This window comes from Phaethon aethereus (assembly GCF_964289735.1).
Source record: "Phaethon aethereus genome assembly, chromosome: 16".
NCBI classification, from domain to species: Eukaryota; Metazoa; Chordata; class Aves; order Phaethontiformes; family Phaethontidae; genus Phaethon; species Phaethon aethereus.
Genome location: NC_138592.1, coordinates 15,599,682 through 15,622,874, shown reverse-complemented (window position 1 = coordinate 15,622,874; position 23,193 = coordinate 15,599,682). Strand labels below are relative to the sequence as shown.

The 23,193-nt window shown below is 39.9% G+C and overlaps 2 protein-coding genes across 3 annotated transcripts in view; both read right to left on the bottom strand.

The window, feature by feature from the left end:
- Positions 1–2,904: 2,904 nt before the first annotated feature.
- Positions 2,905–9,536, bottom strand: DYNLRB1 (dynein light chain roadblock-type 1; the record flags this gene model as incomplete). The annotated part of the gene is made up of 4 exons (XM_082007180.1): positions 2,905–3,358; positions 4,478–4,645; positions 6,290–6,365; positions 9,513–9,536. The coding sequence occupies 4 exons, from the start codon at positions 9,534–9,536 to the stop codon at positions 3,315–3,317; spliced, it is 312 nt and encodes a 103-aa protein (XP_081863306.1). The 3' UTR covers positions 2,905–3,314.
- Positions 9,537–13,718: 4,182 nt separating this feature from the next.
- The window catches only part of ITCH (itchy E3 ubiquitin protein ligase), a gene marked incomplete at both ends in the record, with an annotated part of 32,057 nt that continues 22,582 nt past the window's right edge, over positions 13,719–23,193 (bottom strand). For both annotated transcript variants that reach the window (XM_082007072.1, XM_082007071.1), the window contains 8 exons: positions 13,719–13,818; positions 14,507–14,579; positions 14,966–15,062; positions 15,299–15,403; positions 16,912–17,032; positions 18,825–18,965; positions 22,093–22,226; positions 22,509–22,668. In XM_082007072.1, the coding sequence (XP_081863198.1) occupies positions 13,719–13,818; positions 14,507–14,579; positions 14,966–15,062; positions 15,299–15,403; positions 16,912–17,032; positions 18,825–18,965; positions 22,093–22,226; positions 22,509–22,668 (931 nt within the window). The remainder of the gene's footprint in view (positions 13,819–14,506; positions 14,580–14,965; positions 15,063–15,298; positions 15,404–16,911; positions 17,033–18,824; positions 18,966–22,092; positions 22,227–22,508; positions 22,669–23,193) is intronic.

The following is a 23,193-nucleotide window of genomic DNA, read 5'->3' as shown; positions in this document are numbered from 1 at the left end:
CACAAGAGAGCGTGTCCTTGGGCCTCAAGTGCTGCTGTTCATAGCCCAGAGCCGTACCTCAAGCTTCCTTTCATCAGCTTGTTAATGCATTAGGGTCTGTTTTCCACATCTCAGCAGCAGATGCTTCCTCCGCCTTCAGAGAGGGATCCATCAGAACTGACTTCTCCAAGACAGCAAATTAGGCCAGTCTCCAATCACCACACAAAGCAGCTCTAAGGCACAGATCGCAAAGGTTGTTCAAGCCCTCCTTGGAAGCACCTTGGCATGCTTCCTGGCGAGAAAAAAGGACTGGAACTATAATGCTTATTTTCCTATTCTTTCTCAATTTGACAGTCATTTTACCATAGAAATGACTAGGCCCAGACTCAGCAAACACAGGACAAGCAGCAGAACTTCATCCCATCTCTTTCTTGACCCTCTCTAAGATAACTTCGGAAAAGGGACATCCTCCCCTAAGATGCATAACAGAGGAATTGCTTCTGGTCATGTCTCTGTGCCTCCCTGATGCTCCTGATACAAATAAGACGCTTTTTCTCCATATCAAGTGTCTAAATAGAAGTTGTTCTTCAGCTTCATCCACCCCTTCCCCTTTTAAAAAAAAAATATTTGAATTAACTCTGCTAGTGTAAAGGTATCACTAGCATGGCATAAGCAAGGCCCTGCCCTGACCATATAGATTTGACAAGCTCCACCAGACTCCAAAACCAGCTTCTTTAAGACCTCTTTATTCAAATTCCTGAGGATATTTCAAATCAGACTTCTAACAGTCCTTAACAAACAAAAAACCCCAAGAAAAAACAATCAAACAAAAAACCCAAACCCCCTCCAAACCCCCAATCAGCATGTAGCAGGAACTCCGTAATTTCACTGCAAGTTTATGGTCTCAATACAATACAGAAAATGGGCATGGTCTTTGTTACAGAAGCAGGTCACCACCTCCAAGGAAACATTTCTCTGACTATGAACAACAAAAGGTAGAGGAGATAACGGAAGTCACATTTTTCTTCTGCCTTACCTCATTATTCAGTTATTATCCAGAGACTTCACCTTGCTGGAGATGATTTTTTTTGGAGACAGCATTCAATTAAATTATGACAGAACACATCAATTAAATTATGACAGAACACATCAATTAAATTATGACAGAACACATGCATTATATAAGCTGCTGTGCATCAGGAACTACTCCAAATGCAGAGCATGATTTCAGACCCTATTCACTGGTTTGATGGCACGGCTTAAATATATTAAATAAATTACGTCAGCAATAAAAGGGCCAGTAAATACATACTATGTGAGTTATCCGTCAGTTTTCTACGACTAGGAGACGGATGTCTCTGTCAGTCACTTCTCAGCACAAAACGAGATCCCAGGGCTATGCCAGTTTAGGGTGGTCAAACACATGCTGATGGGAGAAACCGTTCATGAAGTGAGTAACAGCCGACGACGAGTCACGATGACAGCTGAGGTACCCAAAATATTGTAAAGTACCTTCACCCAGATGCTGCAGGACTTTACAGATCTTAAAAAGCATTTCTGGCCTTCATGGTCATAAATACTACGTAAAAAATTAGACACAGTCTATAAGTTAATGCCCACATATGAAAGTGCACAGAAAACAAACACTGAACATGAAGTTTTCTTAGCTGTTTGCGTCACCACGTATCCACCCCATCACTTTGTGCTCTGAAGTCCAGAAAAGCATCCAAGTCAACATCAACATTTTTACTAAAGACTCCAAAACTGCACTGCAGACAATGCCTGGAATCCCCCCATACCTGCTGAGATCACCCATAAATTTTTAGTCTGTTCCTTGGTGTAGAAATGGACAGTATCACATGTTCCTACTACTGCTTGTAATTCTGAAAGAACAGGGCTAAACACAGTCATACACTTCTGCTGAGACAGATACATGAGTCAGGAGTGATCCCTCAACAGCCCAAGAAACAGCATCCCCTAGTAAAACTGCAGCTACTCAATCAACATTCGTTCTTTAATTGTACAGTACATTTCATGCCTGTAAGCTGTGCCTCTTTGCTCAGATGCACTTCAGGAGAAATTCCTTTTCAGGCTGGTAAAACACATCTACCACAAGCAGTCTGAGGCCAGACGCGTGAGGAGGCTGAAGCACCAGCAGGCAGCGACACTACCTGCAAGCCCCGCTCTTTCTGTGGGACGAACGGGACCGGGGAAGGAACCAGGCGCTCTGAGCACCGCTCTCGGCTGTGGCTGTTAGCTGTACTGAGCTACCCGAGCATGCAAAGAAAATGCAGCGCAAGACAATACGCACAATTTCTGAATCTGGGCTATGGTGTCCTGCACATCGCTAAGGCTCTTCAGGACAAGCCAGAGTTGTGTCTGTCGCGCATGTGACAAACACCCTCAGTGCAGACACTTTACACAAATTCTTGAGCTATGCACGCAATTACCAGGCTCTGAAAGAGCCTTGTAATTTTGTAGCCTTATAAAAGGCTACAAAAATAACCCCTTTATTATTTTGGAGGAACCAGATGACCTTATTTGGTCCTTAACAGCCATCAATAAAAAATTACTAAAGGGAGATACCAGATCAAATTGGCTACTGAATTGTCATAGTATGAGAGCTCCAACAGGCACTCGTGATGGCCTCACAACACTTCTGTCTGAAACAAAAAGCGGTAGGAAAATGCTCCAACATACGAGGCAATCATGAGTACACTGCACATGCACTTAGACTAAATCCTTGTCTAAAGAAAGCAACACATGAGTAAAAATAGTCCTAGGAAGCTTCTGTTTTCTGAAGAAAAACACAATCTATCATGAGAATAAGTAAAATCTTCAGAAGGAAAACACATTAGACAAAAACAGTCACTGATGACACTTTTTAATTTGATATGGCCAGACTTTTTCAAAGTAACCTGTAAAACCAACAGAGTAAGACAGAAGTAGAGGATAGGCAAGTTTCATATTTACAGTCATTCAAAAGTAATAGCGTAAAAACAAATTGTGGTGACAGAAGCATGGAAACATACAAAGAATAATCTTTCTTAGAACATTATTAGAATTTTATTATATTATCTTCTTAACTATTAAAAGAATCTGTTGCATTTTTTACTGCCTGATTCTAATTCACCAACTCCTCCTCAAAATTACTTGTGATACAAAAAAAAAAGAGCCACTTTTTCTGTTTATATGCAACAAAAACACCTGCTTTTGTTTTTCCAGACATCATTGAAGTGGCACAGCAGAGTTAACACCAATGCTCTATTCTTTACCATTAAATAAAAAAAAAAACAGTTGGGTAAAGGGGAAAAAACCAGACCAAGTCAGTGTAATCATTCACTTGGATTCTGAATGACAATCAGGAAGTAGTCTTTATCTGGAGAGAAAAAAAAAAAAAAATTATTTCATTGATATTTGTTCACAGCAACAGTAAATTTCAACATTTTTTCATCTCTCACTGATACACTGTGGGAACTACAGGGTCCTGGCATTCATCCTCAATGAGCACAACAGGCTTGGCATGTCAGATCACTTATTTTGATGAGTCTTACTGAGATAAAGTCTCAGCTTTAGAAACTGCATGCTCCCAAGCCAATTGAATTTAAGTCAGTTTGTGCCTAGGAAATAACAGTAGCTGGCATACGCAATGATGGAATCAAAACACGTGGTGCAAGACAGTGATTTCCCATGTCTCACAGGCAGAATACTGGGCTGTAGCGACTGTAGCTGCATTTTTTCCGGAGCAATGCTTATTCCTCTCTTTTCATCCTTCATATGGAAATCAGAGGCTGCCTCAGCATAAACCCCAGAGCCTGTCTTAAGATCTGCCTTGAGCAGTCTCTGCGGAGCAGTCTACTGCAACTGCAACCCCCTCCTTTGGCTCTCCATCGGCACAATCCCACCACAGAGATGATGCGGTATGAAAGAACAAATCCGAGTTCCTACCACATTAGTGAACTGTAATCATCTCATTCATTCACATTTCATAATTTGATGAAATACTGAGGACGTTTCCTGAAAAGAAGGTTGTCGCTGCTATATTCTACGACTCAGGACTACAGCTACAATGTGCTCTATTACTTTTGTCTGAACTGGAAAAATCTATTAGACTCTTTTTCTTTACCACTTAGTCTACAGTGCTGAACTGAAATTGCTCTCAAAACATATTCCTTTCCAACTCCTGTGGTTTTATACTGAAAAACACAAAGCATGAGAGGCTGCAACATGCTCTCAAACACTATTTAACGCTTTCTACTTTGATCAACATGAAATGAGGAAAGTGATTTCCCACATTCAAACACGAAAAAGAAAACTGAGGTCAAGAAAAAGGTTTCAACTTTGAAGAAAGCAAAACAGCTTCTTGGAAAAGAAGAGATTATACAGTATGAATAAAAGCAGCAGGCAGAACTTTTCTCTCAGGCTGGCAGTGTCAATCTTATGAGAAAAGAATCCTGCTGGATTCCCTGATGCCTGCTTTTGCCCCACTCACTTTTACCTGGTGCAACCATGATTTCATTTTTCTTGGAGCGGATCCGCAGGAATGTGAGGTCATTCTGGGGATCAATGTCTCGCACGGTGCTCCTTGCCTTCATGATGAAGCTGTGCATGAGGCCTGCATACTGAATTGTTGTGGAGTTGTCCATAGTACTTTTGATAGGAATACCTGCAAGAAACAGGGGACAGCAAAGGTCAGTGACAAAACTCCAGAACTAGCTCCTCCTTGGGCATCATCAGGTCCAACTAGGCAGGTGTTGTGGCTACATCAGGGATTAGGAGTGTTCTTTTAAGCCTTTAAAAAGAACAACATGAACAGAACTCATGGGTTGAGATAGATAGCTTAATAGGGCAGGAAAGAAAAGAATAATCATAATAATGATGATAAAAGAAAATACAAAACACCGGCACAGGTTGCCCAGAGAGGTGGTAAATGCCCCATCCCTGGAAATACCCCAGGTCAGCTTGGATGGGGCTCTGAGCAACCTGATCCAGTTGAAGATGTCCCTGCTCATGGCAGGGGAGTTGGACTAGATGGCCTGCAAATGTCCCTTCCAGCCCAAATCGTTCTATGATTCTATAACATAGGATGTGGAAAGGCTAAGATCTGGAACCACAGGTGTAGGTGAGAACTGTTTACCTCTAGTAGCATCAGTGCTTTACTTTGGCTTTTTCATATATTTGGGTTTTTTTAAAATGAGATTTATAAATAGACAAAAATAATAACAAAAATAAATGGGGGGGGACACACACACAATGACATTCCGATATTTCAGTTTTGTTCTCCTGACTGGGGACAGCATTTCCTTTCAGAAATAAACTCCTGAACGTCAGCTAAATGACATTCAAGTAATCTAGGCTGGAATTGTTGTTTATTATACAGGACATTAGCTGCTGCATCACAGCTACAAAGCTGAGGCTCCAACGTTTAGCCATAAGAGTTGATGCAGTCCTGTGAGGTCACTGGTTCAATGCCTGTGCACCAGCCAAAAGGGCAGACACACCGACACTGTTTGGCCAGAGCTTTCCCTCCCTCCCCAGAGTTTTCCCACAAAAACCTAGCCAAAATTCAGCTCACATGTCAGAACAATGCAGCAGCAAACTACCAAATACTGGCATGGCAGAAAAACTGCTGCAGGTGTATGTTCAAATATTCACTATCACGAAAAAGCAGCAAGCAGGAACACAAGCTATATAAAAGTACACAATGCTCTGACCTTCAATATATTCACATATAGCTACTATCTGTCATATTTTCAAAGGATTATTTCCAGGAAATATTCAATTTAAATTGATAATCACACAATTTGAAAAAGTTGGGCTGCTCAGAGTGCATTTAGAGTGCTCTGAACAAGTCTGCTCTGCTGGACCCCTCAATGACTCCAAAGAGAGACAACCAGCTTATGAGTCTGAGGCCATGAGCACGAGACAGCTGCTACGCTACTTGAGTCTGCCAAGACAGCAGCATTCTGGACACACACAGCGGCAAGATTTCAGATGTCATGAGAGCTTTTAGTGCTGCTGATAAACGCTTTGACAGAACACAGTCTCAAACACTGGCATAACTCAAATATTTCTGAGCTTTTGCAATTTATTTTATCTAATTTATTTCCTAAAATAATAAAGTGAGCTTGCAGAAAAGCAGAAATGGGAATCCAGTTTTCTCTTGTAGCCTATTGTCTATCTGCTTTGGCTACAGGAAAACCTTTCCTAAAGGCAAACTGTAATCTAAATGCAAGTAGTACAACCAGCAGTCCTTAAAGCGCACGTTTAAAATAAGTTATATCTCAGAAAATCAAGACTGACACAGTACCTTCAGAATTAACAACAATGATTCCTTGCACTCCTTTTTGGCTCTGAATTCGCTTCAGTGTTTCTTCCACCTCAGCCTGCAAACGGAGAAAGCACAAATCAATAGAATATTACAGCTGCTATTTGCCTTTCACCAAAGCTTTGTAATAATGTGTCTGAAAATAAAGCTGCACGGAGGTGATTCAAAGAGATTCTACCCTATGCTGTTCTATACAGAAAAGTGTCTCTGTACTTTGGTACTGCCTTTTCTGCATGACCTTTTCAGTTGTTTCCCATCTCTCTTTGCTCATTTGTGATCATAATCTTGTGGAAACTTGGAACTCCCCTCTAAGCTTTCCCTCTCTCCTCCTCCCCAACCCTCCCACAACCTCATGCATCAGCTCTTTACTGTAGGCTGGCAACTGGAAGACTGCTTAGTCAGACTGCTACAATTTAGGCATCAAGCAAAAATCAGGTATGAAAATATACATGGTATTTATCAAAAAAGTAGAAAAAGATACACTCTGGGTGCAAGACTACCTTCCCTTTTATCAAATGAATGCTAAGAGTGACTACAAATAAGAAAAGCGAGGGGGAAAACAATGCATAAATGCTATTTATTTATAACTATAATTTGTGCTGGGATAGCTACGAGATTACAAGCAGTAACAATAATTTACAACTTTGTGAAATCAATTTAAAAAAAGAAATTAAAATTAAAGGCCAAGGCAGTAGTCTCTTTGCCTTCAGATCACCATCAACTTCAGAAGAGCTTTCAAACCCTTCTGCACATCTTCTGTTACTACAGGACATCAATAAAAATTTAACTATGGATCCTCCAACAGGGTCATAAAACCTCAGCACCTGAGCTGTCTTCCACAGCTGGGTGGATATTTAGCATTTTTTATTCCCATTAAAGGAAACGGAGACAAGACAGTGTCCCACAGAAATGGTCTAGGAGAGAAGACAGGAATCACCTGAACTCGGGAAAGGCGAAACCTATAATGGGGCATTTGGCCAAGACGGCTGCGTTTCTTAGGTGTTGTGAATAACCCTCTCTCCACTTCTACCCCGCAGCAAATGAACACAGTCGTCTTATAAGCCCTGTTCCCTGGGAAGAGGCCTTGTCCTAACAAAACGACGTGGCCTCAACCTCAGAACTACTAGCAAACTCTCTGCAGAGTGTTGTTAGTACAAGTAGCTTGGGGTAACACAAACTGTGGCTGGTAAGAGATGGCACGACCCGAGTTTGTCTTTATGAATCAGAGGTTTTCTGTCTTATCCAGAATAGAAAAATTCAGTCTTTTCAACAAAGCTCTTCATTATTTCTGAATACTGGACTATTTTCAAGTGGAAGACAAGGGAAGTAAAACAAAGAACAAACTACAGCACTGAGAGAAATACGGTAGCACACTATTAGGTCTGAAATAACTTTCTGACTTCTTACTAGCAGTATTTATGTCCTGATTCGTTAAATACTTTCCTTCGTTGGACCTTAACAAACCCATCTGGATGCAAAGAAGCATCCACACAGAATGAATTTTTAATTTAATTTTTAATTTTAATTTCTTCTAACAACCACCAAGGTGGGGTGATCTGCTCTAACAGTTCACTGCTGTTGACATGGGAAGGTCTTGCTCCTCCTGTTCACACTCCCCAACACACACGTAGCGCTTCACACACCCCAGCTCTGGTGCTTGTCCAACACCTCTGCAAGCCAGTTCAACTCACTAGAGTAGGAAAAATATTACCAGAAAAAACAATTAAATATTTAACTCGTGAAACAAACAAAAACTATCTTAAGAAAGGGCTGAATAGTTACAAGAGACAGTATATGGGGAAGGAGAGGTACACCCTGGGAAAGGAGGATAAATACTCTCCCATCACCAATTTGCTCTCATATAACCTTTGCTGCATATACAACAGTACCCTTTACCTTCCTGTTTCCATCTAGAAAGCTTTAACCCCTAGGTTTGCCTAAAATATACATTTTATGAGACCATTTTGATTTTCCATCTACAACTTCGGTCAGTATTTAATTCTTTAGACGTTTTTCCACATATTCTGGTCCCCCATTTCACGAGTATGTGCTAGCCAACGATACATTTGAACAGGAAGCAACCTCCAATACAATTACCATAAAATAAATATGTTCCAAGTTCCACAAAACAGCCTTTTACACCAGTCTTTTTTTTCCCGACTGCCTTCAGCTTTAGGAATTGTAACCTGCTAGCCCTAAAAACGCAGGATGTCCTCTGAACGCCTTCAGCCTGCCATCACACGGCGCAGCTCGGGGCTCCACAGGATTAACTGGAGGTTGGTGGGAGTCGTACGGTCCCCCCGCGGTGACTGTGGGGCAGGAGCCCACGGCCCGCGCTGCCAGGCAGGCTGGGCGCAGTGGACGGTGGAAGCCCTCCGTGCCAAAGCAGGCCCCCCCCGCCGCAAGCGCCGCTGGGTGCAACCCCGGTAAGCCGCGGGACAACGGGCCCCCCAGTTAACGCGGGAAGGGCCGCACCCGCGCGCCGCCGGCACAGAAACCAACCCCGAGGGACACCGGGGAGAGAGCCGGCCGCTGCCCGCGAGTGGGTCTCGCCATTACTCGGGGCAGGACACCGGACGGCCCGAACGCCAGGGCAGCCCCTCTGGTCGAGGGGGTCGTAGGGCCGGTCCTCTGCGCCTGCTGCAGGGCGGTGCTGGCGGTAGCGCGAACACGGGCGTTTCCCACGTCGCTGCACCCCCGAGGGCCGTGCGAGAGGCGGCACAGGGCCCCGCCCGGGTCCCGGCCCCGCTCCCGCCGGCCCGAGCACCCCCAGCGCCCGCCGTGGCCTCACCCACCATCTCGATCCACCGCCTCTCCGCCCAGTCACGGCACCGCGCGCATGTGCGACCCGGCCTCCGCCCTGCCCCGGAAGCACTTGGCCCACGGCAGGCGTGGGCGGAGGCCGGCGTTTCCGCGGTAACAGCCACTGGGTGCCCCTTGCGTCGTTGATCGCCTGTAGTGTAAACCCTCATGGGATCATAGAGTTACTAAGGTTGGAAAAGGCCTGCAAGATCGCCAAGTCCCTCAAAGTAAAGGGGGCGGGGAAGAGACCCGGCCCCCCGGCCCGGCCCTCGCCTCAGCTGCCTCTGGTGCCCCCCGAGAGGGTGGCGAGGCGCCAGGCAGAGCTGGAAGGTCAGTCCAGGCCCCACTGCGGCGTTGCAGGCATCGTGCACCCCTGACACCACGGGGCTGGTGAGAGCCCTACCTGCCGTGGAGCCCAGGAATCCATGTCAGAGGGCTAACAGTGCCTTCCGCCTCTGTGAGCATGAAAAGGATAAATGCTTGGGGACATGCTGTAGTCTGAAGGCAAAATAACACACAGAAGCATACCAAACGTAACCCTACACATAGAGCAATAGCATCTGGCGCTTTCCCCCTTCCATCTGGAACCTGTTCTCTCTTTGAACTGAATGTTGGCTTCTTTTGGCATTGCAACCCTGCAAGCAGAAAGCTGACATTCGGCTAACCGCTCGGTTCCTCACAACAGTTACAGAAAAAACCAGAAACATGACCTCATGAAGTGGTGTTCATTTTTTTTCCCCAAGATACTCCAGAAAAGAGGATTTGACATCGCAGATAAGCTCACTGGTCCTTCAAATGTGGCAGGGACTACTTTCTGCTCAGAGAAAACAGAAAATTTCTCCAATGAACCCTGCCCTTTGTATGCTACAGTAGAGTTGATGGGTTGAGAGTGGACATGGGATCAGGCATCTTCACAGATCAGGAACAAATCCTTCTTTAGCATCCAAGAGATATGGCTACTTGCTCTTCTAGTGGATACTTACAGCTCTGCAACCCAATTTTAAATTCTAATCTCTCATCAGTCCAGCAGTAAGTTCTAAAGCTTGGCTACGGAAAGTCATTTTACCATAGAGTGAGTCAATTTACAGGCCCAACCACTGATCATAAGGTTTGGTCAGTGGATAAGCAGTGCACAGCTGCCCTCGCCCCCAAAAGAACACACAGACAATTCATCTGCACACAGATACTTCTTAAGACAGAAGGAATAATGACGAGACTACCAGCTCTTTAAGTAGTTTTATAAAAGTATTTGACTTACTGAGATACTGTTACAGTTACCTGAGTATTTGAAATTACAATGAAAGGAAATTTCAACAATGAATTTCAGTACAGTATTTTACAATCCAGTGCTGCTGATCCCAGTTTATATACGAGTTCACTAAAGCACATGTACACAAACAGTGATTCTTGAAGAAAATTGAAAGACACCACAAAAAGGGGGCTGGAGATGCCAACGTAAGAGAGAGAGAGTAGAGATTAAAAATCCAGTGCAACATGTAAGGAAAATGCAAACAAAATCAAAATTTTACTTTTCTCAGAATAAAAGCTTTTTTTTAAAAAAAAACAAAAAACAAAAACCAAGCAACTGGATTTAAAAAAGACCCCGAAACTTCCATGCTAGATCAGATGAAGACATGACGCATTTACGGTGCATTTCATTAGAATATTAACATTTCCTGAGCTATCCAGAACAATAAGGCTTTGTTAATTATTAGATCGGCATCTCAGCATTGAATTTTCTCATGCCATTCACATTAGGCAAAATTATAAGTTAAAGATATTTTAATACTTGAAAATTAGGATCAACTGACAGTTGCAAATGAATGTACGTTTGTGACATAGTATGAATTTATGCAGCGCAGGCTACTAAATCAATCAGTTCAAGTAGTGGGAGACAAATCCATTAATCTCTGCTGAAAATCTTACTTGTAAGTTCAATGCATAATAACCTACTATCTAGGATGCCAGATGCTGTGGGCTCATCCACATCTTGTTTTCACCAGATCCCCATAAAGAACAGAAAAGTGCACCAGTGGCGTATATTAATTACTTTTTATTTCTACAGAACATGCTGTAAAAAAATTAACAGATTTGTTAGCATTCACAATGCTGATAAAGTAAAATGCCTGGGTAATCTTAACCTCTGACTTCAGAAATATTGCCAATTTAACACAGTAAAGTTGCTTTAAATTTTTTTATATTTTGGCGAAATCCAATGTTTCACAGATTACTGCCCTCCCCCCCAATGAATTCTTTACTTGCAGTATTTTAAAATCATTATCTGGTGCTTGGGATATCCAGCCCCCTTTCACCCATACAGCAGAAAGAGACATATAAACATGCCACTTAAATTAAAGAAAGAAAAATGGAATAAGTGGAATCCCGGACTGCAAAAATATATACAAGCATTTACCTTTTTCCTGAACTAAACATTTCAACCATAAAAATATTAAACAGCCATACCCTATAGAACTAGGGCTAAGGCTATTTCAATTATAACTATTCTTTATTTTAAAAATATAGGGCTGAAAGCCTTTTGGGTGATATTTATACATTAACAATATTTCTAGGTTCCCTACATGAATCATAAAGCATTATGCAGAACACAGACTATTTTTCATAGCTTAATCTTGCATTATCTTGCTTAATTTAATCTCTCTTGTAAATATGTTAGGTAACTACATTTCATTGTAAGAATTAATATAAACAGAAAATATTTATAAGGCTTTTTTTCTCCTCATGAGCTGTATACTGTAATATATCCGTCAAATGTTTTGAAGTTGGCAGATTTTCCTCCTAGTAAAATCACGAAGTCAGGCTAGTTCTCACCTTCAATGAAACTATAAGAGGGTCATTTCTATATCATCACAAACTCTTTTCCATGCCTTTCTTAGCATATGCATGACAAAAGAGCTATTCACTCTGAAGTCTAATCATTCTGCCTTCCAATAAGCATGTATCACTTCGTATGACCTGAAAAACTCTTGAAGTCAAGTTAAAAACTGTAGTGTCTTGGTTCTTCTTAGGCCTGAATCAGTTTTTTCCCTCTTATACTTTAGACAGAAGGGACAGCAGGAAAGAAATATTCTTTTCAAGACTAGAAGTTCAGTGTTATGGTTCCCCACTGTCCTGTTTCAGCTCCGATATCTAGAAGCCTTTTAAAAACAGCTCCTGTCCCAATGCTTTGAGCTGCAGTTATGCTTTAATACGTGCTACATGCTATTTCAAGTGCCATGTCTTTTACTATGGCTAACAGCTCATCGCGTTGAAGTTTGCTTTCCTCCCTTCAGATAGGGAAAGAGCTGACCATACCCAAAAAGTGCATTCAGTCTAATGGAGAATTAAAAAACAAAATGTTATTGTAAACCAGAAGAGAACTGAATATTAACAGATTCTAAAAGAAAGTAAAAGATGTTGTTAATTCAACAAGAACTCACTACAAAAGTTACCAGCTATAAAGCAGCTTAAGGTGAATTAGCTTAGAAATGCCCGCCCCCCCAACTTTAGTTTCAATCTTTACAGAACTATTTACTGATACTCCAGCTTTTCAAAAATCTGTAATCCGTGTCTCAACTTTCTAAGGTTCAGTATCACATATCAGTTTATCAGCAAAAATGGTAAGTATTATCATTTTCTGAATCCAGTTGTTTTGTACCTCTTCCTGAGAACCCAATAAAGTTTTCAGAGCAAACCGACTCCAACACATAAGAGTAACACTGAGAATAATGTCCATTAACACTTTTGAGAAGAAACATCAGTCTTCAAACAAGAATCTAAATGGAATCAGTGCAATCCCAGGTGGTCTTGTCTTTTGCAAAACAAGTGAAGTACCACAGTGTTAATATTGATTTAAGTGTTAAATGTATTACACAGAAAAAGATCAGAATTCTTCTGAGGGCACACAGAAATGTTCCAACAACTTTGGGCGCATGTCTATTTTGCTGAAATTAGCAGGATTGGGAAAAAACCAAAGCAAAGCTATGCCCTGGATTTGTGCCACAGCTTGACATCCCCTTAACAGCAGCTTGAGTCCAGCTGGCGTGTGAGCAGACTCCAGGCGGGGGGGAAAAAAAAAAAAAAAAACAAAAACACGCTGGCCACACTTGAGTTAGAAAAAAAGAGCTTAAGCAATGAATTTGCTCACAGTATGCAGAGGATGGTTACAAGCTGGCTCTAACAACACTGCTGCGAAGAGGCTTATGATGATGCTGCAGCATTGCAGCTACCAATGAACTTCCCAGTGCATCAGTAGCAAAAAATGCTACTAAAAAGGAAAGACAAAACTATTGTTAAAAATCTGTCAGTCATTAAGGACACATTCTAATTAACGAATGGTAAAACAAAGCAGAGCCCAAAGCTGTATTAAACCTCTACTTAGGTCATAATTCATTTGTAGCCATATCTGATTGCTCATTTGATTTCTGAAAGTGCTCAGTAGAAATCCAGAGTTAATGTGGGTAAAACCTCAGGATAACATCCATTTGCTTACACATTAGTATTGTTAAATAAATCCAAGTCAAGTCTACTTTACAATGAAGTGTGCAACAAGCAGAAGAAGTGAAGAACATACATCATGTTGAGTTCACATTCTTCAAGGTGCAAATTTTAGCTATTCTTGCCCAAATCCTTCTGTTTCTTCAATTGCGAACAACAGCTTTTCCTTCAACTGCTCATAATTCTTATAGGGTGGAAGGTCTAAGCGATTGAAACTGAAAATAAAAAGTGTTGAAAAATAATTAAACAATCACAAAAAATCCATTATGAATATGGGTAATTAAACTTTTTGCTGTGTAGATGGATACCTGGATTTATACCCTGTGAAAAGCTGACTACTGACATAAATTTATGTATTTCTGAGAGCAAAAGTTGGAATTCAAGTGCTTGAACAGTGACAGTTTTCTAGAAATGCAGTGTAGTTGGTACAAAGTTTCACTAACTTTTCCTAGTTGGTTAACTGGAGTCATCATTCACATTGGAATGTTTAAATTTGTGTGTTTTTACTAACCACTAGTACACCTGAGGAACTGCGTAGAAGCTACCTTTGCTCTAGGGAAGGAGGAGTTGCTCTAGGGAAGAGGGAGTGTGAATGCAGCTACTTCACTATCAAGATGGAGTGTAGCAATAACAAAAGATCAATCCCAACCTTTTCAGACAGTGCTGTTTATTACTTTAAATTTTCAGTAGAACAGAAATCCATGGAATTTACAACGGAATCTACTCCATGCCACAAGAGTTTTTCAGAAGTTCAGCTATTATTCAACAACAAAGTTTACTGGTATAACTTGGTGTTTGCTTTCGCAATCTCAACCATTTATTACCCATATACTAAAATCTCCAAGTAGATTGTTGTCAGCAAAAACAGAACAATAGTCATATTCTGATTTGTTACATACTCACCAGGTATGACTTCTAGGTAACCAGTTTTCCTTTCCAACTTTTTCAATACAAAATTTTTGGGGTCCGTTACTCCCTGTAACAAATTCAAATAAACAAGGCATAGGTCTAGCTACCTTTGTATCATCAGGTAATACATTACAACTGAAGTATGAAAGGCTTAAACACAAGACAAGGTTACCATTACTTGCACAGACAGAAAAAACAGCTGTCTTTGACTATACAACTCTGTCTAGATCGAAGTATGCATGTGGTGAAATGTGTAAATCTGAAGTGATTTTGAAACTCAATACAACGGGTGTAAACATTCCCTCCATCTCTTTTTCCATCATAGCTCAAGTATATGCAGGACTGACAAAACAGAATTCAATATAAAATTCATTAAAAATGTCCATAAACCTATAACCTGGTTCTTTTAAAAAAAAAAAAATCTAGGGCATTAGAGGAATTATTAACACATACCCATGAGGTCAGCAAATCCTCCCACTGGTAATCTGCATGTTCCAGTAACAAACTGCAAGAGTCTCATTCTCTTCTCATTATCTATTTCTTTCACAAACTGAAAAACAATAATTGAAATAAACTTTTAGGTATAGATTTGATATTCAGATTTTCACATCATCATCATGATCTATAGATTAACAAGTTACATGAATGTTACGAATAGCTGACTTAGCAGTAACAATTTATATTTACACACTACAGATCTGTTTCATAATTCTGACTATTGTTTACGAAGCTGTAGCCATGCTCTGTAAGATCTCTAGGTCTGAGAATAAAACAAAGTCTAGAGACCTGCCAGAACCACACTATCTGTCTGCTGGTCCTGGTATAGTGCCGGTAGATGGTATGCCTCTGCCAGTCATTCAAATCAATTTCTTGCATTCCACACAGAAGCACCTTTAGGGGAGAAAAAGGGAAATAAAACACATGAGTACAAGTTAGACTTTCCTCTTATGACTTCCCATGTAGCTAAATACAACACCAACTGCACCCATACTTAGAGGCATCTACAATGACAGTATACTTGTTTTTAATTTTAAACTTTATCTGAAACTTCTACAACAAAAAATGATGACTGTTCATGAAGTGTATTTGGAGAGGCCACAAAATAGAAAGCATCTCTGTCATGAGAAATGAAATAATTACTTGCGTTTAGACATTCAAGCCAGGAACAGGTTATTATTGCCCAGCCTTACAATTCTCCACTAGGAACAGGATGTTTTGTTTTTATCTTTTTTAATTGAACAGATGCTTCAGAAAGTATAATTTTGAGAGATCAAAGCCATCTAGAACCTGGTCCAGTCTATATGCGATCATCCATTGCATATCTGGTTTTATCTCCCTTTCTGTCAAATTACCCACTCTTTGAACACAGGCAAATCAAATTGCTGAGGATTAGCAAAGCAATTTGGTAAGAAATTTCTACTGGCAGAATCTTATCCTTCAGAAATGTGTAAGTAGGCTGCAAAGAGGAAACACACTGTCATGGTTTCATGGTTCCACTGTCATGGAAACACAGAAGCAAAGGGAAACACACTGTCACGGTTTAACCCCATAGGTAACTAAAACAATCACACAGCCATTCCCTCACCTCATCCCTGCAGCAGGATGGGGAGAGAATCAGAAAAAAGGCAGAACTCATGGGTTGACATACAGACAGTTTAACAGGGCAGGAAAGAGAAGAGTAATAACAATGATAAAAGAATATACAAAACACTGGCACAGGTTGCCCAGAGAGGTGGTAGATGCCCAAACCCTGGAAACGTTCAAGGTCAGGTTGGACGGGGCTCTGAGCAACCTGATCCAGTTGAAGATGTCTCTGCTCATGGCAGGGGGGTTGGACTAGATGGCCTCCAGAGGTCCCTTCCAACTCAAACCATTCTATGAGTCTATGAAAACAGGAGATGCACAGCACAATTGCTCACCACCCACTGACTGATGCCCAGTTAGTTCCTGAGCCGCAGCCCCTCCCTGGCCAACTCCCCAGTTTATATACTGAGCATGACATCATATGGTATGGAACATCCCTCTGGCCAGCCCGGGGCAGCTGTCCCGGCCGTGTCCCCTCCAGCTCCCCGTGCACCCCAACCTCCTCGCTGGCAGGCCGGCAGGAGAAGCCGGACAGTCCTTGACTACTCAGCAACAACTGAAAACATCAGTGTGTTCTCAACGTTATTTTCATCCCAAATCCAAAACATAGCACTGTACCAGCCACTAGGAAGAAAATTAACTCTATCCTAGCCGAAACCAGGACACACATTAAATCAAATAATACTCCATAAAACCTATGCCTATAAAACAAAGTTGTCAGCCTTAGCTAGTTCTGTTCTTCAGACAAAATGATTGGAGTTTAAGTATTTTATGTGTAACAACCTGGATCCAGCAATAGCCAAACAATCCTTTACCTCCAGTTCCTTAGCATCAAAATACTGCAAATACTGTTGTGGCAGAATTTCATTGAAGCCTTCAAAGAAAGCCTGTGTCTGCTCCTCAACACCTCGGGAAAGTCTCCATTCTGCTACTAGCCTGTAAAAGAAGATACAGAAAAGTGATTTAAATAGCCTACGCTAACCCAAGTCCACATCTGTGTTAGCCTATTCTGAGATGAACTGTAAGCTAAGTTAAAAAAGATATGGAAAGTCTGGAAAGTTCTGGGGATAGAGCACTGTATAATTTCGTTAGCAACCTTTACTCTGTGCAAACGATTTTGTTTTTCCTTTAAGTTAAAACCCTATGTTTCCAACCATTCTGCTATAGAAAGTATTTTAGACTCAGAGAGGAGGCAGCATCTATTCATGGATTATATTCATGACAGCACAGCAGTCCCTAGGTATTTGAAGAAAAAAAAAAAAAACACAGAGCTATATTTGTCTAATATTCTCCCCAGAAATCTCAGTCATTATCCATGAAAAGGTAAAAACTAGGTCAAGTTGTACCGGTGAAGATAAGTAGGACTGCTAGCTTACCAAGAAACGACTATGTCCATTTGGAAAGTTCCATATTTGTTTCTGTTAATCATGAAACTTTGCTCTGTGGCAGAAACTCCACTCTCCATTAATAAAAGGGTGAAAAGCAGGCAGGAGACCCGAAGAACCTGAACCCAGGGAGAAGCAGATATTATGCTGAATTCAAGCCTAACCTGTCAGGAGAACTGGAGTCTAAAGGAGAGATGGCTATTTTCTGATTTCAGTCCTAGAAACTTTGGTGACTTAAAGCAGGACTCAGAGTAAGACAAAAGAATGAGTGAAACTGGAATCTGAGCTCTCCCTGGGTTCCTAGAAACTAGAAGAGAATGGTTTTCTGCAGATCCTCCCTACTTTCAACCCCAGTATTAATACTTCGCAAAACTGCAAAATGTCAGTATGTTTCTTCTGCAAATACTACCATTTCTGTGAATCACTGAAATGTCTTCAGATTACTCATGCGATGAAAACAAAATCTGCTCCATTCTCCCTCACACCTTCCCATGAAAGAAGCCTTCACAGAAACACATCGTAAGAAAGAGAGGAAGATTCTACTGTGATTCAGTTTATTTTGTGCCTGCAATGTATGACTTTTTTTTTGCAAGCACATCCTCCAAGCTTCTGTGTTGAAGTTCACACCTTAAAGCAGAACTTACTGTTGCACATTGAGGTAGAAGGGGATATTTCAGGACAAAGCAGGTCACTGTTCACATTTTTATTCTTTAATCACTCTTAGGCTCCTTCTCTGTTAACCTACTGCTTTACAACATTCTGGTACTGCAAACATAATCCTTCATTTATGACAATACAACTTATGATGTCATTCATAACAGTGTCCTGTTACGAATGCCAAGACCTAATTACACCAGACCAGTTCAGATAAAACTAGTAGCGACCCGAAGTGTCTTTAAAAAGTAAGAATCATCACAAAAGCATCAAAAATGTTTTTAAGTTTTAAAAAAAACACTCACAAACATAAACTGCTGGGTAGAATATCAGCAGGATATGAAGTGGTATAATTCCAATAATAAACACATGCAACAATTTCATGAAATACCTGATATTCACATTTGTTGTCATGATCTGCTAAACATAAATATCTCTAGGCAAAAAGTGGACTAGGTCTACTAACTGTAATCTTTGGGAAAAGTGATTTTAAAAATTAATTTCTATCAATATTATTCTTTCAAATACAATATGCAAACAATTGTCACTTGTTGCCAACATCAGCAATTACCCAGAGGCAGAATTTCAACAATGCTTCAGATTACATAGCTTGACAATCTTTTCTTGCTAGAACTAAAGAAAGAAAATGACGGAGAGAAGCGTGTTTTAAAATCTTCATTTATTCTTACCTAATGTATTCTTCTTTGTTTTCTTCTGTGACCAGAATGTTGCTACCATTTGGCTTCAAATCATGGCTTTTGATTTCACCTAGAATTTCTTTATCAACTGAGAAAAACATTTCCAAGCCACATTCTTCAATGTCATTCTCTCTGTAAGGAAAACATATGTGTCAAGGCCTTGTACTCAGTAGAGGAGATACGTATGAAGAAACTTAAGAAAAAAAGGTTTGGAGCTAAATAGTCAAGATAAGGAAATGTTCCTTACACTATAATTATGGCTTTGCAAGAACTACAAACTCATTTTTCCAATCTGCATATATGAATTGTACTCCTGATCAGAAATTTTTGACCAGTAATACCCTTAAATTTACCAATCACAAAGCTGACAAACTACCTGCTGACTATGATCTGTGGAATGTCTATGGAATACAGAAACTTTTCAAGTAATGCCATTTTTGCCTATTTCATTGCATGATTGCTGCTTCTAACAGGCAACAGACTGTATTAAAATGTAGCCATCACCTTGTCAGATAATAGGTAAGAAGCAACTAAGAAACACTTGGTGAAACAACTTGGTGAAGCACTGGCCCAGGTTGCCCAGAGGGATGGTAGATGTTCCCACCCCTGGAAACATCCCAGGTCAGGTTGGACGGGGCTCTGAGCAACCTGATCCAGTTGAAGGTGTCCCTGCTCATGGCAGGGGCGTTGGACTAGATGGCCTCCAAAGGTCCCTTCCAGCCCAAACCATTCTATGATTCTATTCTACGATTCTAAAAATTCTAAGCAGTCTTAAAAAAGACTTTACATGCTTAATGAATTATCTTCAACTCCAGTATCTTTATGGGACTATCTTGTATACTGAAGTGTCCCAAGCTCCTAAGTTAACAAAGTACAAATACTCCTGCTAAAGAGGAATTCTCTCACAAATTCCAACATAGGAAGAATCTGTAGCCAACAAACATTGCTCAAATAAACTCTATTCTCTTTATAGGCATTAATAGCCAGGACAACATAATGGGTACATCACTGTAACCTCTATATTGATATGTGCTTCTGTAAAGTGAAGAATCACCTGCATATGCAGAGGTTTTGATGACTCTTTTCACCAAAAATAAAGTGCAAAATCAAGATATTTGTCCTGAACCGTAACACAGAAATGTCCATCTTGAAAACATTACTGTGGTTTATCTAGCACCATGATGCAACAGTGCTTCTGAACTTGATCTTTCCAAAATACATGCTATTGCATGAAATCTCTGATGAGGAGGGAAGGCTTCAGATGGATGGATAATGAAATAAAATCACCCCTTCTTTTTAAAATGAAAGATACTTGCTCTAGCTCAGTTTGAGCAGAGAGGTTTTCCTAGATGACCTCTAGAGGTTCCCTTCCAAATTCGATGATTCTGTGAAATTTTCAAAGTTGTGGGAATGAGAAAAATGACAGGAGATCATTTCACCTTCACCTGATAGGAGAAGGACCAGGAAATTCAAAACTAGTGAAACCTTCCTAGAGAGTTTTTTGGTGAGGAATAAATTAAGTCCACCCTGAGAGACAGGGCTTTTCTTCCCCCTACAAATTTGGAGTCATTTCCTTAGAGGATAACTTCATCAGCATTACAGATAGGCAGACTCAACTATACTAAACTTGAAGTTTGGGTCTCTGTACTTAATGTGCACCCCTCAGAGGTCTGAAGGTTTTTCTCCAGAATTTTCACATCATTGTGTGGTGGTGTTTTTTTTTTTTTTCCAGTAGGGCAAAGCCTTTCATGGACTCCAGCACTACGCACACAAATCCAAAGATGCAACTACCTCTACAGATAATGGCTTAAGATACCATCCTTTACTCCAGACTTTCCACAGAATATGAACAGTATCAATCCCTTAATAAGTAAATGTCATTATATGTGCAACCTGTTACAATTTAATCAGAAGATTGTTCACCAGTAACAGCTTCCCCCATGATTTAATGCAGATTTCTTCCCTATAACTTGCATTTTTCAGTATCATATTTGCTTGGTCTCTAAAACTCCGTGAGTCACAGAAGACAAAAAAGTACCCTCCTTTTAAAAAAAATATATGTACCTTTTCTGACTACAAAACAGATAACAGGATTGCTTAATTACAGAAGTCAGGACTTAAAGCTTTGAGACCTTTTCTTACCTTTCAGGTCTCAGTTTCATGGCATCTCTACTCAAATAGCAATTATTTTAAGTTTTCCTAACAGAATTTTAACTCACTACACCTTTTAGCAGCACATACATGGAGTATGGAACATACTACTCTTCAAAAACCAAATCAGAATTCCTGTCTCAATTTGTAAACATCTTGTAAAGCTGCTTTCCCCCCTACTCATTATTCAAGATAATACTTCCAAGATTCACCACTACAGGAGATGATAATCTTGTCTTTTATATTTATTTCTGCATTTTAAAAAACAATCTATCCTCACAACTTTTATGAATTTGTCAAAGCTTTTTTAAAACTGTTCTTGTTTTGTATGATACTTAAGTAAAACATTTTATCTCTCTAGTCACGTAAAAAAAGACTAATTTTTCTGCTAAATTATTTTTACTATAGCAGAAGCAAAGAAAAATTTAACTGAGTTTGTCTTTCCCTTCTAATTTTTTTTTAACTGTTGGGAAGGGAAAATCGCCTGTGTTACTGAAACAAATGGTGCACATCAACCATGGACTACAACATCCTGGAGTCCTGCTAAGATAAAAGTAGCATAGAATTACAATTCTTTAGATCTAAGAGTTTTTTAAAAATTATTTCTTAAAATATTTTAACACATAATTCCAAAATAATTGCAGTCTACAAACTCCAGATCCCTTTTACTTGCTTCATTGTAGCACTAAACTTTTTACATTTTCTAACTAAACTAGGTACTAGAGAGAGAAACACTGAGTGGATTTTTGTTGATTTCTTTTAATCAGTTACCTGAAAAGTTTCAGTGGAATTTGTTCAACCTATTTTATTTGTAACAGCATTCAAGACAGCCACATCTGTATAATGCCTAGTTAGATTTATTAAAAACCAGCAAAAATGGAACACAAGATGCTGTGCAGAATATTCAATGAACCAGAAAGTCTTCTGCATTATCAATCTATTATTTGTGTATCTAAAATTACAGTAAAAATTCCAGTACTGCTCTGCAATTTACATATTATACTTTCCAGTGGGGTTCTTGGTAATAAATTTACACCTGTTTCCTGGCATAAGTGAAAATCAAAAACATTGTATTGCTATTTCAAGAACAAAATCAAGTCAAACTCACTTTACCCAGATGAGAGAGTTGTAAAACTCTGGGTCAACAGATTCTAAATCCTTGAGTCCTACTGGCTTGTTTAGGATACGTTTATAGAATGGCAGAGAGAAACCAGTGTCAATGAATTTCCCATGGAACAAAGCCTGAAGAACATGAAAATAGACAAAATAATGCAAAAGATAATTGAATATTTAGTATGACAACATTCTATACTCTGTACCAACGTAATTTGACAGACAAAGAATTAAAACAACCTAGAATATCATGACTGCTAATATGCTGAATTAACTTACATCAACCGTAGTTATATCCAAACACATGATAACAGTTTCAATTCAAAAATGAATTGTCTAATTATCCATCCGATGGTACAATATTTATTTACAGGAAAATTGCATTAGAGAACCTCCTACTTTTGAACGTACCATGGCAATGAACCTTCCAATAAATCGGAAGTATTTCAGATGGTCTGGATTAATGTAAGAGGCTGGGTTTATCTGTAAGCAGTAGTTATCCTTCCCTGCATATTCAAACAGGCAATACATTGGGTTCAAAACTTCATGTGACAATAGAAAGAACCATTCCCTGAAATCACACAAACAATAAAAACATATTTCAAAATAAGTTAAGTAAGAAATTACATTAGCTAACTCTTGTTGACTTAGGAACTTGTTGGCACATAAGTAGTCAATCTGACTTCCTTACCAGGAAGTCTGCTAGACCAAACTGAAAGCAAATTGAAACTAACACAAATTATGAATTAATATGCAAAGTTACAATGGCGTACAACTGTCAGTGTTTTGGATAAAAACCACCGTTATCTAAATGAGCAGATTAAAAGTCTACCACTAATTTAAACTTCAGCGTTTTAGGGAATGCTAATTAAAATATGCACTTCTCTCTTACATTCCGGCAAAGACTTTTGACTCGAAAGTAGATTCCTATTCACTTTTTCAGTAAACCTCTCCTTTGATGTTAACGGTTGTGCCAAAGGCTTAATACAGTTCAGTCAACTGTGCATCTCTATTCACAGAGACGATTAAATAATTCATAATGCAAATGGAAAATAATTTTATATAGTTTCAAGACATGCATACATCTTAAGGAACT